Source organism: Chaetura pelagica, unplaced genomic scaffold, assembly GCF_000747805.2.
Source record: "Chaetura pelagica isolate M959 unplaced genomic scaffold, ChaPel_1.0 scaffold583, whole genome shotgun sequence".
NCBI lineage: Eukaryota > Metazoa > Chordata > Aves > Apodiformes > Apodidae > Chaetura > Chaetura pelagica.
In genome coordinates this window covers 547,113-559,023 of record NW_009952719.1, presented here as the reverse complement: position 1 = coordinate 559,023, position 11,911 = coordinate 547,113, and the positions used below count along the sequence as shown (strand labels likewise).

The 11,911-nt window shown below is 51.9% G+C and overlaps 1 protein-coding gene across 1 annotated transcript in view; it reads right to left on the bottom strand.

Annotated features, from left to right (window-relative positions):
• Nucleotides 1–3,143: 3,143 nt before the first annotated feature.
• OAF (OAF homolog (Drosophila)) overlaps nt 3,144–11,911 on the bottom strand; it is a 10,282-nt gene continuing 1,514 nt past the window's right edge. Inside the window, exons 2-4 of the mRNA XM_009994604.1 lie at nt 5,764–5,898; nt 4,538–4,718; nt 3,144–3,618 (exon numbers count right to left, since the gene is read on the bottom strand). Of these exons, the coding sequence (XP_009992906.1) occupies nt 3,344–3,618; nt 4,538–4,718; nt 5,764–5,781 (474 nt within the window). The 5' untranslated portion in view covers nt 5,782–5,898 and the 3' untranslated portion in view covers nt 3,144–3,343. The remainder of the gene's footprint in view (nt 3,619–4,537; nt 4,719–5,763; nt 5,899–11,911) is intronic.

Below are 11,911 nucleotides of genomic sequence, written 5' to 3'. Positions count from 1 at the left end.
CCATACCCCCAGGCAAAACCCTCCATCCCTGGGCAAGACCCCCCCTCAAGCCTCGGGCAAGACCCTCCCAGCCCCGAGCAGGATTCCCTATCCCCCCATGCCCAGGCAGAGCCCCCCACCCCTGGGCAGAGACCCCTCCCCATCCCCAGGCTGAGCCCCCCACCCCTGGGCAGAGACCCCTCCCCATCCCCAGGCAGCCCCCTCGGTTCCCAAGCCCCCCGGGCTGTTCCCAATGGCCTGGCAAACCTTTTCCAGCAGCTGCTCCAGAAACTCACGGTGCCCCTTGGGGACACCTTCGAGGCCCTGGTGGCCTCAGGACAGGCTGGTGACATTAGTTTTGGGAAAGCAGAGGCACCAGCTCCCTCCCACGCTTTGGAGGACATGCCACAGCTGCTTGCCTCTCCTCTTGCTCCACCAGAGCACACAGAAATCCAGAAATGACTATCAAGTTGAGCTCAGTCTATAGTGGCCATAGTTAGAGCACATGTCCTTCTCTTATCTGCTGCTCTCAGAGCTCCCACGACACCGGGCTGGCCTTGCTGCACACAGAAGCTCAAAACACTCTCTGACCTCCTCCATCACCCCTCAGAGCCAAGGAGATGGTTTGGTGCTGCTGCCCACCCTGCTGCTTTCCCAAGGTGGCCTGGGGACACCCCAGGCAAAGAACCAGGGGTGTTCCTGTGATCCAGGCACCCCAGAGCATCACTGCTGCACAAGAAGCACATCCAAGCTCTCTGGGCTGTGCCCCAAAGTTCCCCGGGCCAGCTCCTGTTCCCCTCTAGCAGTTCTGCACAGGAGGGAGCTGGAAATGGGCTCTGCAGGGTTCCCAGATCAGCACACAGTCATCCTGTGAGTCCTTCCCACTCCCCTCCCAGCCCATCTCACCCCACAGCTGGACTGAACTCCAGCAAGCAGGAGCAAAGTCCCAGGGTGTCCTGCTGCAGCAGGAGCAGAGGCAGCAGAGCACACATTCCTGTAAATCCTGTCCCTGCCAGTGAAAAAGGAGCAATTACAGCTCTGCTGGAAATCACAGCTAGGGAGAAAGTTGCTTTGGTGACTCAAAAAGGAGAAGGGCTGAGGTTGCAGGAGTCCTTGTCCCATCTCTGCATTCACCACACTAGGGGGAATCAGCACTCCACATTGCTTCCTCGAGCAGCCACTGAGCTAGAAGCTCCGAGCTGGCCCAAAACTCTGCTGCCCTCATCTCCTCTCAGCTGTAGCTGCAGAGACAAAGAACAGTTTATTGAGGCTGCTGGACCCAGAGAAGCTTCCAGCCACATCTGCACAACATTCCCTCACGGGATCCCACCATCACTTGCAGAGAGGAGCAGGCACCAGCCTCCCTAACCTCAGGATTTACTTCTACTGCTGGTCTCTTCCTTTAACCAGAGCTCAGGTTTGAACTTCCCAGTTGCTTGGCAGGAGCCAAAACTGCCTCTCAACTGAGGGGCTGGGTGCACAGCATGCTGGAGATGCAGGACCACACTGGTAAGTACTGCTATCATGGAACAGTTTGGGTTGGAAGGGAACTTCAAGATCATCCAGTCCCAGCCCCTGCATAGGCAGGGACACCTCCCAGCAGCCCAGGCTGCTCCAAGCCCCATCCAACCTGCCCTTCAACACTGCCATGGATGGGGCAGCCACAGCTTCCCTGGGCAACCTGGGCCAGGCTCTCACCACCCTCACAGCACAGAATTTCCTCCTCATGTCTCACCTCAATCTCCCCTCTTCCAGTTTTCATCCCTTCCCCCTTGTCCTCTCCCTCCCTGCCCTTGTCCCAAGTCCCTCCCCAGCTTTCCTGGAGCCCCTTCAGGCACTGGAAGGTGCTTTAAGGTCTCCCTGGAGCCTTCTCTTCTCCAGAATATGCTGAACATCAGGATGTTCCCCTCCATCCATTTACTTTCACTGTCCTAGGTGCAGGCTTGAGACTCACCCAGAAGGGAACAACTCCTAACCAAACAACTGGATCAAGCACACACAGATTAAGATGCACAGAGAATCATTTAGGCCAGGGATGCTTTTAAAAAAAAAAATCAGTTTATTTTACCTTAAAAATGATAAATAATTTGCTTTTTAAAAAAATCATTTCAAGTGTGTTTTACTTCATGTTGCAATATTAAAATACCTTTCCCTTCTCCCCCCGCTTAAGTGATCAATACAAAAATAATTGTGACCAAATTATTTATATTGTGTTTGGTTTGGTTTTGTTTTCCAAAAATTCCTGTAGTTTAGGCAAAAAGGCACATTGTGAAGGCTTTTTACCAGGAGGTACAGGGGTTCACAATGACCCCAATGGCCTTTCTCCCATCCCTGCTTGTTCTAATTTGAGTGGAAGAGGACACAGGAACCAGGCAACACTCCTGCAGGGCTTTTTGTCTGATGCCCTCCAGGAATATACAAGGGCCAAGGTCAGCTTCAGTGTCATCCCTATTTTACAGATAGGGGGAACCAAGGCACAGCAAAGCAGTACAATTATCTAAGAGCTTCTTGTGAGTAGCTGGCAGAGTAGGACACAAAACTGGATGTTGTCTTCTTCAAAAAGACAGTGTTATCATCCCCTCCCCTTGCAACCACAGTGCTATGATGGCAGTCACAAGCTTCCAGATGTTTCTTTCTTAGTGGGAGAGTCACAGGACCAACACAAAAAGTTGGGCCTTCACTAGTCTAAAACTGAGATTAATTAGAGCCCTTTAGGGGCACAAGTCATTGCTGGGCTATATCCCCCCATGGTATCTTCTAGCCCCAGGAAGGATGGAACAGCCAGTTGGCCACTGGAAAAAGCTACAGGCAGGCTCTGGCTTTGGGCTTCGTACCTTCCTTGTTCAGGGTATGGGGTCCCATAAAGCAGCTGCTTTCCCATTGGGAACTGCTGTTGTGTCACCAGGAGGTGGTGAAATCAGTGAAGGGGCTCCTTCAGTGGCATTGATGATTGACACCCTGGGTCATTGAGACCATTTCCCTCCCTACCCTGAGCACTTAGCAGGACTCTCCAGGCTGGTGTCTGCTCTGAGCTTCCCCCTTTCACCACTGCCAACTCCAGAACACACCCCTCCCGGTGCTTCCCCCCAGAGACCTGCAGCTCCTGCTGCTTCCAGGAAGCCAGATCACCCAGCAGCTGGCAGGAGAGCATCAACACAGTGAGCTGAGCCTGCTTATCACAGGATGAGGCAGCATGAGGCGGGGAGGGAGTCCCAGGGGGCCAAGAAGGCAAGGCACTCACACACAGAGCCCTCCTGGTGCTGAGAACCTCGTTCCTTCTTTGGAGCAGCCAGCGCCAGGAGGCTCTTAGGACGATAAATGGAGGCAGATGAGCTGCCCCTTGAAAAGCTCTGGCCTGGCTCTGCTAGGTCTCCTCATCCCAGAGGCAGAGCTGCTTCTGTGGCACGTAGTAATCAAAGGTGTAGCCCTTCTGGCAGCTGCGGATGCCGCATTTGTAAGAGGAAACTTTGCCCGCAGCGTCACGGCTCTTGCAGTACTTGAGCATGCAGGGGTACCACTCGATGCTCAGGGAGTAGCTGCAGATGCAGGGTTTCCAGAGCTCAGAGCTCAGCCTGCAGCGCTGCAGGCCAGGCAGGTCAGCTGTCTGGGGCAGGACCTCGAACATGGAGCCATCCACCCCTGCGGGAGAAACCAGAGGCATCACAGAATGGGTTGGGTTGGAAGGGACCTGAAACATCATCCAGATCCAACCCCCTGCATGGGCAGGGACACCTCCCACCAGCCCAGGTTGCTCCGAGCCCCATCCAACCTGCCCTTCAACACTGCCAGGGATGGGGCAGCCACAGCTTCCCTGGGCAACCTGGGCCAGGCTCTCACCACCCTCACACTCCACAATTCCCTCCTCATCTCTCACCTCAATCTCCCTCTTCCAGTTTTCATCCCTTCCCCCTTGTCCTCTCCCTCCCTGCCCTTGTCCCAAGTCCCTCCCCAGCTTTCCTGGAGCCCCTTCAGGCCCTGGAAGGTGCTCTAAGGTCTCCCTGGAGCCTTTTCTTTTCCTGGCTGAAGAACCCTGACTCTCTCAGCCTGTCTTCCCAGCAGAGGTTCTCCAGCCCTCAGATCATTCTTGTGGCACCATGAAGAGGCAAGGCCAGAGGAGAAAGCCACCTCAGCATGCATTGCTCTCTCTGCACAGTCCTCAGGAGAGTCAATGAGAATGAGGTTAGACAGTGCATTTTCAGGGGCATTCTGGACATAAATAGGAACCACAGGAGAAGCCAGGGCCCTGGGGAAAGCAAGCCAAAAGAGAGACAAAGTGCACAAAGAACATATTTCTTCTGGGTGTTGGACCAGGTGAAAGGTTTTCTTAATACCTGCCTAATGAGGTTCACCAGGAAAGCACCACCAGAAGAAGTCAGATATGCTAACAAACAGACTATGCAATGTGCAGGCAAGCAAAGCATGTGTCTTACCCACTGTGAAGACAGTGAAAGAAGCCAAAAATGATCTGTGCTGATCACCAGAAGCCTGGCAGGACAGCTCAGAGCAGAGTGCCAACATGCTGACAGGAGCTGTTCCAAAGAAACTGAAGGAAACTTACCTTTCTCCAGCCAAAATTTGACATCTTCTTCTCGGGTATAAATTGCTTCTTTGGCCTCTGCACAGACATTGTGGATGTGAGAGCTCAGCTGGGCTCCCTTGCTGAAGTTGACAGCTACATCCATGCTGAGATGCTCCAGGCCCCTCACCTCCTCAGCCTGCCTCACTGTCCTGGGGTTTTTCTGCAGAGGGTGAAATAATGAAAGGTTGGATCCTGGTTGCAGCAAATTATTCCTTTGTAGCATGTCATGATTTCCTGCCAACACCAGAAGACGTGGAAATGGATGTTCCCCTGTAAAGGCACCTGCATCCTATTTGAATGGAAGGCACTTAAAAGACTTAGGGACACTGAAAGTGATCACCTTGTGCAGCCTGGTCTAGTGGGAGGTGTCCCTGCTCCTGGCAGGGAGCTTGGATCCTGATTATCTTGAAGGTTCCTTCCAACCTTCACCATTCCATGATTCCATGATAGTTTAGCACTGCTCTGATTTGCCTGGGATCCTTTCTCAACGCCTTGTCCTCAAGAGTGGTCCCAAATCAGCCCTTACACCCCTGGGCAACAGGAGGCAGGGGTTTTCATGCTGATTGCCCAGCCATCCAGCCACCTTGATACAGACCAGGCCGAACTAAATTGTACTCCTTCTAGTATATTAGTGGAATGGGATCAATAGTATTGATGAACTTAAACAGGCTGAGGGAGTTAGGGCTGTTCAGCCTGGAGAAGAGAAAGGCTCCAGGGAGATCTTAGAGCACCTTCCAGTGCCTGAAGGGGCTCCAGGAAAGCTGGGGAGGGACTTGGGACAAGGGCAGGGAGGGAGAGGACACGGGGGGAGGGATGAAAACTGGAAGAGGGAAGATTGAGGTGAGAGATGAGGAGGGAATTGTGGAGTGTGAGGGTGGTGAGAGCCTGGCCCAGGTTGCCCAGGGAAGCTGTGGCTGCCCCATCCCTGGCAGTGTTGAAGGGCAGGTTGGATGGGGCTTGGAGCAGCCTGGGCTGGTGGGAGGTGTCCCTGCCCATGCAGGGGTTGGATCTGGATGATCTTTCAGGTCCCTCCAACCCAAACCATTCCACAATTCCAGGAACACCGAGTCCCTCAAGCAGAAGTGGTGGTCACCACTAATAGCTGAACAATTGGGCAGCTGCCTGGGAAGGGTATCCAGGCAGGACAGCTCTGAGAAGCCCTGGATGGGCTGGAGGATGGGCTGGCAGTGCCAGCAGCCTCTCACCTGCCGCAGCTTGGCCATGGACTCGCTGGGGATGATCTCGTTGCGGTGCAGCCGCGTGACGAAGCAGAGGGCTTGGAACTGGCTCTGGCCCCTCTCCAGCTCCCCCAGGATTAAGGCACGAAAGATCTTCACCTCCTGACAACGAGAGGAATGAGCAGAGTGAGAGTCACAGAATTTTGGCAACAGTGGGGTGAACGAAGATGTTGGGGTGCAAGAGAAAGGCTCCAGCCTTAAAGGACAAAGCCAAAGGGCTCATACTTCTGGTGTCTCAGCACAGGGGTGTTGTCCCAGGTTCAATCCCACCCCAAAACCTGCAGCATAACAACTGGTGTTGGCAAAGAAGCAAGGGGTTTCACAATCCCCCTGTGGCAAGGACAAACTGCTGCCAGGTCACACCCCACATCCCTGGCCTCCTCAAATGACAGTTGGGGGCTTCTGTCCTTCACCAAGAAGGAGGCAAGCCTCCAAGGAATCTGCTTTTGGTTTTGTTAAATAAATACCAGATAGCCATTATCTCCACACATCACTGAGGGCAAGCAGCCCCAGATTTCCTCTGCTGCCTTCCCTCACTTGCTTCAGAGCAACCAGAATCCTGGAGAACGAATTTGTTCATTTCCGAACCCAAGAGCACGTGGAACAGAAATGAAAGTCATATTGTTAAAGCCAGAAGGACCCGTTCTGATCAGCTGCAGCTGACCTTCTCTTCTGCCCAGCTAAAGCATTTTGGTATTTCATAGAGAGAGCTTTTGATGTGGATTGTAGCCCATGTCTAAAACCAGCCTGGAAACCAGCCATGGTTCCCTTCATGCACACTCAGGGGAAACCTTGTTCAATAGCAGAACCTCCCTACATCCTGTTCTCACATAAACCAACACTGTTTTCCATGCAGGTATCAATCCATCTGGCTTCTGGCTTTAGAGGCATTTGGGCACTCTGTGGGAACCCACCATGCCCTGTCTTGGGACAGACCATATCCCTACAAGGGCTCAGCAGATGGATCTTGCCACCTTCTCAGTGTGAAGAGCAATTATTGCCTTTTGGCACCCGCCCACCACCATCAGCCTTAACAAGGTCCTCCACAGAGAACTGGACAGATACTGGTGGCTGGGGACCAGCAAGCAGAAGCTATGCCAAGGTACTAAGATCATCCCTCTCCTCCTGAGCTACTCCTGGTGCACAGCTCAGAAGCCAAGGCTCCATCCAAACCTCTTTCTGCCCCAAGAAGAAGGGAACCTTTCTCTTTTCTACAACCTCTAAACATTATCTACCTTGAGTTCTTCTGCAGACTGGCTCATACAGCTCACTATTTATGCCCTGCCTTCACTTCCATGTCCAGAAGAGGAAAGGGTATGCAATTCAGTTACACCTCTGGACATCTTAAAGAACAGCCACAATTTAGGACCTGCTTCCCTTCCCAGGACAGGAGAAATTATTTTGCTGTGTGTACTTGTTGACTGAAAACTCTCAAGAGCAGGACACCAAGGAGGAAGAAAGAGATACCAGAAATACTTGTGAAATTACTATGGAATTGTTTTTTTACATCAAGGAGGAATAAAGAGATGCCAAAAATGCATGTGAAATTACTATGGAATTATTCTTTTCTGACAGCTTTAATGGTGAGAATTCCCACTGAGACACTGGCACCACTGGAATGGTCCATGTTCCCAACTACACTTAGTCCAGCTACTTTCCAGCTGAGCTCTTCTGCTCTGAGCTCCCACACTGTGCAAGGAGCAGACTAAAACTGACCCTGGCATGTTCTTCAGGTGCAGTTTTCATTTCAATTCCCTTTGAACAATCAGCACTCAGCCTGGAAAGAGCAAACAGCGACTGCCAAGTTTTGCACTCCCACCAAAAACCTCTGCAGGGAGGAGGTGAAAACCAGTGCAGTTCTTGCCAGGTTGGAAGCAATTTTTGTCAAACGGGAACATGCTGAGCAACTGATTAATCCTTCTGATCTGCCTATTTAAAAATTAGTCTTCAGACACCCAGTCCTCTTTCCTCCTCATGGCTGGTATGGATGAGACACTCACAAGTCCCACTGCTCCCATCACACCAGCACACAAGTGACCCCAGGACTGTTGCTCAGCTCATCTAAATATTTAATCTGCCTATCTCTGTGTACTTACTGATTTATAGGCCTGTGAGCCCATGTAACCTCTGGCAAAGATCCCTGCAAAAATCTAAGAGCTCATTGGTAAGGGATGGAAGGAGGGAAAGAAAAGGAAAGGTGGGATTGCAGTGGGGGTGCTACAGCTGCAAGAGGAAAGGGGGGGAAGAGACTTTCCCCTCCAGCCCCCGGGCACACACCAGTAAGGCCAGGTCTTTATCCAAGTCCACCAGCCCTGCTGGTGCTGCTGGCTGAGAGGACAACTGCCCTGAGCTGCTGCCCCCAGCCCCCTGCTCTCTGGGCTTGGATGCACCAGAGAGGGGGTCACTTCTCCTCCTTCTTCTCCCTGCATCCCCAGTGCTTGTGGCCAACATCCCTCTCCCAGCCATCTCACTCCATGGCACATAAAGGAAGCAACTCTGGCATCAACACCAGGTTGGATGGGGCTCTGAGCAACCTGGGCTGGTGGGAGGTGTCCCTGCCCATGCAGGGGGGTTGGAACTGGGTGATTTTGAAGGTCCCTTCCAACCCAAACCATTCCATGATTTTACAAAGAGGGTCGTGGTGCTCCCTGAACTCCAGGTGTCAGGGATTTCCAGCAGCTTTGTTGATACCAAGAGAGGTGCACTGGGAAGGACAGGGATGGCCTGGGCTCTGCCAGCACTGAAATAGCCAGTGAGCCAACAGTCAGCTTTAATCAAGCCATTTTTTCCAAGGAGCTGGCTCCAATGCCATGCATTGTTCTGAAGAGAGAAATCCCACCCCCCTGAGCATACCCAAAGGAACCTTTTGCTGTAGATCTCACAGCAAGGCTACAACTCTGCTGCTTGCTGGCCCATTTTCTGACCACTCTCTCCTGAGCAAGAAGAGAGTCTTTTCTTTCCCTCTGCTTCATCTCTCTGCCTCAAAACCTCCACCTGGATTTCCTCAGCTCTCCCTGCCCTGGCTATGCAACCTCAGGTGGAGCAAAGCTTGTCTCATCACAAATTTGTCATGCTCCTCACCTGGGAAGAGCCACCAAAGCTCTTCCTGCTCAGAGAGCACCATTCTTTCCCCAGCCACCTCACCTCTTTCCCCCCCAGCAACAGCAGGATGAACCAGTGCCAAGGTGGGTACCCAGCCAAGGCAACAAACAGCACCTTTAATTCTGGATTTCTGCAAAATTTCCCAGCAGGGAACAAGTCCCAGCAGCACGTTGCCCTTGCAACATGGGGACTCTCCAGATGAACTCATCCCGGGGGTGTTGAGAATCCTTGGCCCTGGACTGCACTCGTGTGGTGGGTACAGTCACAGCTATTGTTTCAGTTTGGATGACAAACACTCGGTGTGACAGAGAACAACCAGTTCTGCTGCTGTCCTCTGCCCATGGTAACCACAGCCTTGGCTTCCACAGCAAGGGGAGAGCAGCTCCTGGTTCCTCAAGGCAGAAAGGAAATCAGCCCAGGCTGCCTGTGCCCACCAAAGAGACTTCCAGCCTGCAAGGAGGAACAGTGAAATCCTTGAACTTCTGCCCCTCCTCACGCTGCCTTCAGCCAGCTCCTCCAGGGACTGTCATCTGGGGTGGGAGAACAATTCAACCTCCATCTCTTGGGTTTCTCCAGTACAGACTTACAAGCCTGTGTGGTCTAGATCTGAGCCCAGTGTCTCGACTTCCCATTGAGTGGAGCAAACCAGTTCCCAGGGAAATAAATCATTTCAATGCCTTGCTCCCCACAAACCTTGCAGCTTCCCTCCCTGCCAAGTTTCTCTCCCCCAAGGATATCAGTGCTGCTGTGGGACCCACTTGTGTCTTTGCTGTCACATGCCTGCTCAGAGCGGAGGGGTTGATGCAAAGGGGACACACTGCTGGGGGCACTGGGTCATGCCACTGGGCTCAATTCCTCCCCCTGCCTTTGCTGTGCTCAGGGCCCTGCCTGCCCTGCCCCAGGGGAACAGCTATAGCCAGAAAGTCATTGGGCTTCTACAACAGAACGTGTTACTGCAGCCACGGGGGGTCCAGCCAGCTGAGCTACCCTGACTGAGTGGGGATTATGTTTTAATGAAGCCCACCCCATCCCTCCTGCCCTCCCAGGGGGTGCTGAGTCATGGGATGGGCTGGGTTGGAAGGGACCTTCAAGATCATCCAGTTCCAACCCCCTGCATGGGCAGGGACACCTCCCACCAGCCCAGGCTGCTCCAAGCCCCATCCAACCTGCCCTTCAACACTGCCAGGGATGGGGCAGCCACAGCTTCCCTGGGCAACCTGGGCCAGGCTCTCACCACCCTCACACTCCACAATTCCCTCAAATGACCCTCCTTTTGTATTTTTGGAATCTCTATAGAGAAGAAACTGTTTTCCTAATTACAGACACAGTTTTTGGACAGATGTTTTCCTGTATCACCTGGTTATTTAGCAACTAACACAAGGGACTTCTGGCATAAGGGAGTTCTCAAAACACCACCCCAGAGGATCACATAACATCAGCTTTACTAACAAGGAGACTGAAAGGACTGGCAGTGCAAGTGTTAAAATACCATTCCCCATGCTTTCTCCCTTGTGTTTCCAACACAACTTTTCCAGCAATCAAAAGGAAAAATAAACTTTTCCATATCTTTCTGCTGACCTTGGAACAAAACCACCCACTTTGTTCTCAGGCCACTGCTCCACAACTGGCAAGATCATGCTATGCAAATCAGACACAACATCTGGGGTTCCTGTCCCCTCTCACTTTTTTTGCAATGCATTTCATGCCCGACAGTAAAATGCAGTGAAAAATAAATAAAGTTTTCATCACATTTTTTCAAGCTGCAAGAACAGAAATGGTCTTTGCTGCCCAGAAAACATCAGGTCCCAGTTTGGACTCCCAAAGACCAGTTTGTGCTGCACTAGAGAATAAGAAATAAACCCCAAAGCTGGTGTGATCTGAGGACATGACTCCTTCAGGTTCAGCTCTGGAGGGAAGGCAGGGGTGGAAGAGACATGAAAATCCCACCTTTGTGGAAGACCCAGCCACTGCTCAAGTTCCACCCAACTTCCACCAGCGACAAAGAGCTGAGGAATGAACCATGATCTCATCATAATCCCTTCCTTCTCCAGCCCCTGCTTTAGCAGCAACTCCTCGTTAGCAAAGCAAAAAAATAAAACAACCCATTTAAAATCTGCCTTTGGACTAACCCCCTGCAGTTTAAGCCAGAGAAGTGGAAAAATAATTTGTGCAAAACCCCAGCATCCTGGCCACAGCATGACCACACAATCTAGCCTGGGAAAGCCAGACCAACCACCCCAGCTGCTTTTACCAAGGCTCAGAGCCTCAAGACCTTCTCTCTGGAGGGAAGAGGTTGTGTAATGTCAGAGATGAGCACCAGAGCAGAAGAGGGAAACGCTGCATGCAGCCAGGAGAACAGGTCAGAAGGGGAAGCCTGGCCAGGCAGCTGCCTGCTCACATCATTACTCACTGCACCACAAATTCAGCTCCTTGGTCTTTTATATATTTTTTCTGGCTTTTTTTCAGCTATTTTCCAGCAAAGCTGTGGAACAGAGGGAGCCAGGATCCAACTGTTCTGAAATGGAAGATTAAGAATGGACTTCTGCAAGTCTGATGCTTGCAAAGCCTTCCAGGGACCATCTCCTGGAAATTTCCAGCAGGAGCAGAGGGGGTGCATGGAGCCCAGGATCTAACATACTGAAGCCAAGATACCTTCAAAAAACTTGTCTCCAGAAGCAGCTCAACTACACAAAGGATGAGGGTGAGAGAAGAGCTGACACACACTCTTTTGGTTTATAGGTGAGATTTGAGCTTCCCTCAAAAAGAGCTCAATCCTCAATCAGCAGCTCAGGACACTAGAATTCCCCAAGTCATCTCAGGCTTCCAAAGGGCCCACCTAAAGGATCTGTGAGGAGTTTGGATTTCCCTTAGCCAGGAATATGCTGTGGTAGGCAAGTTTGAGACCTGCAGGCTGAAGAGCCCTTCCCCCTTCCCTTAACTTCCCTGGTGTGCCATGTCATCTTCAAATGTCTATCATTTCATGATTATTTTTTAACAGGACTCATGGGACTGC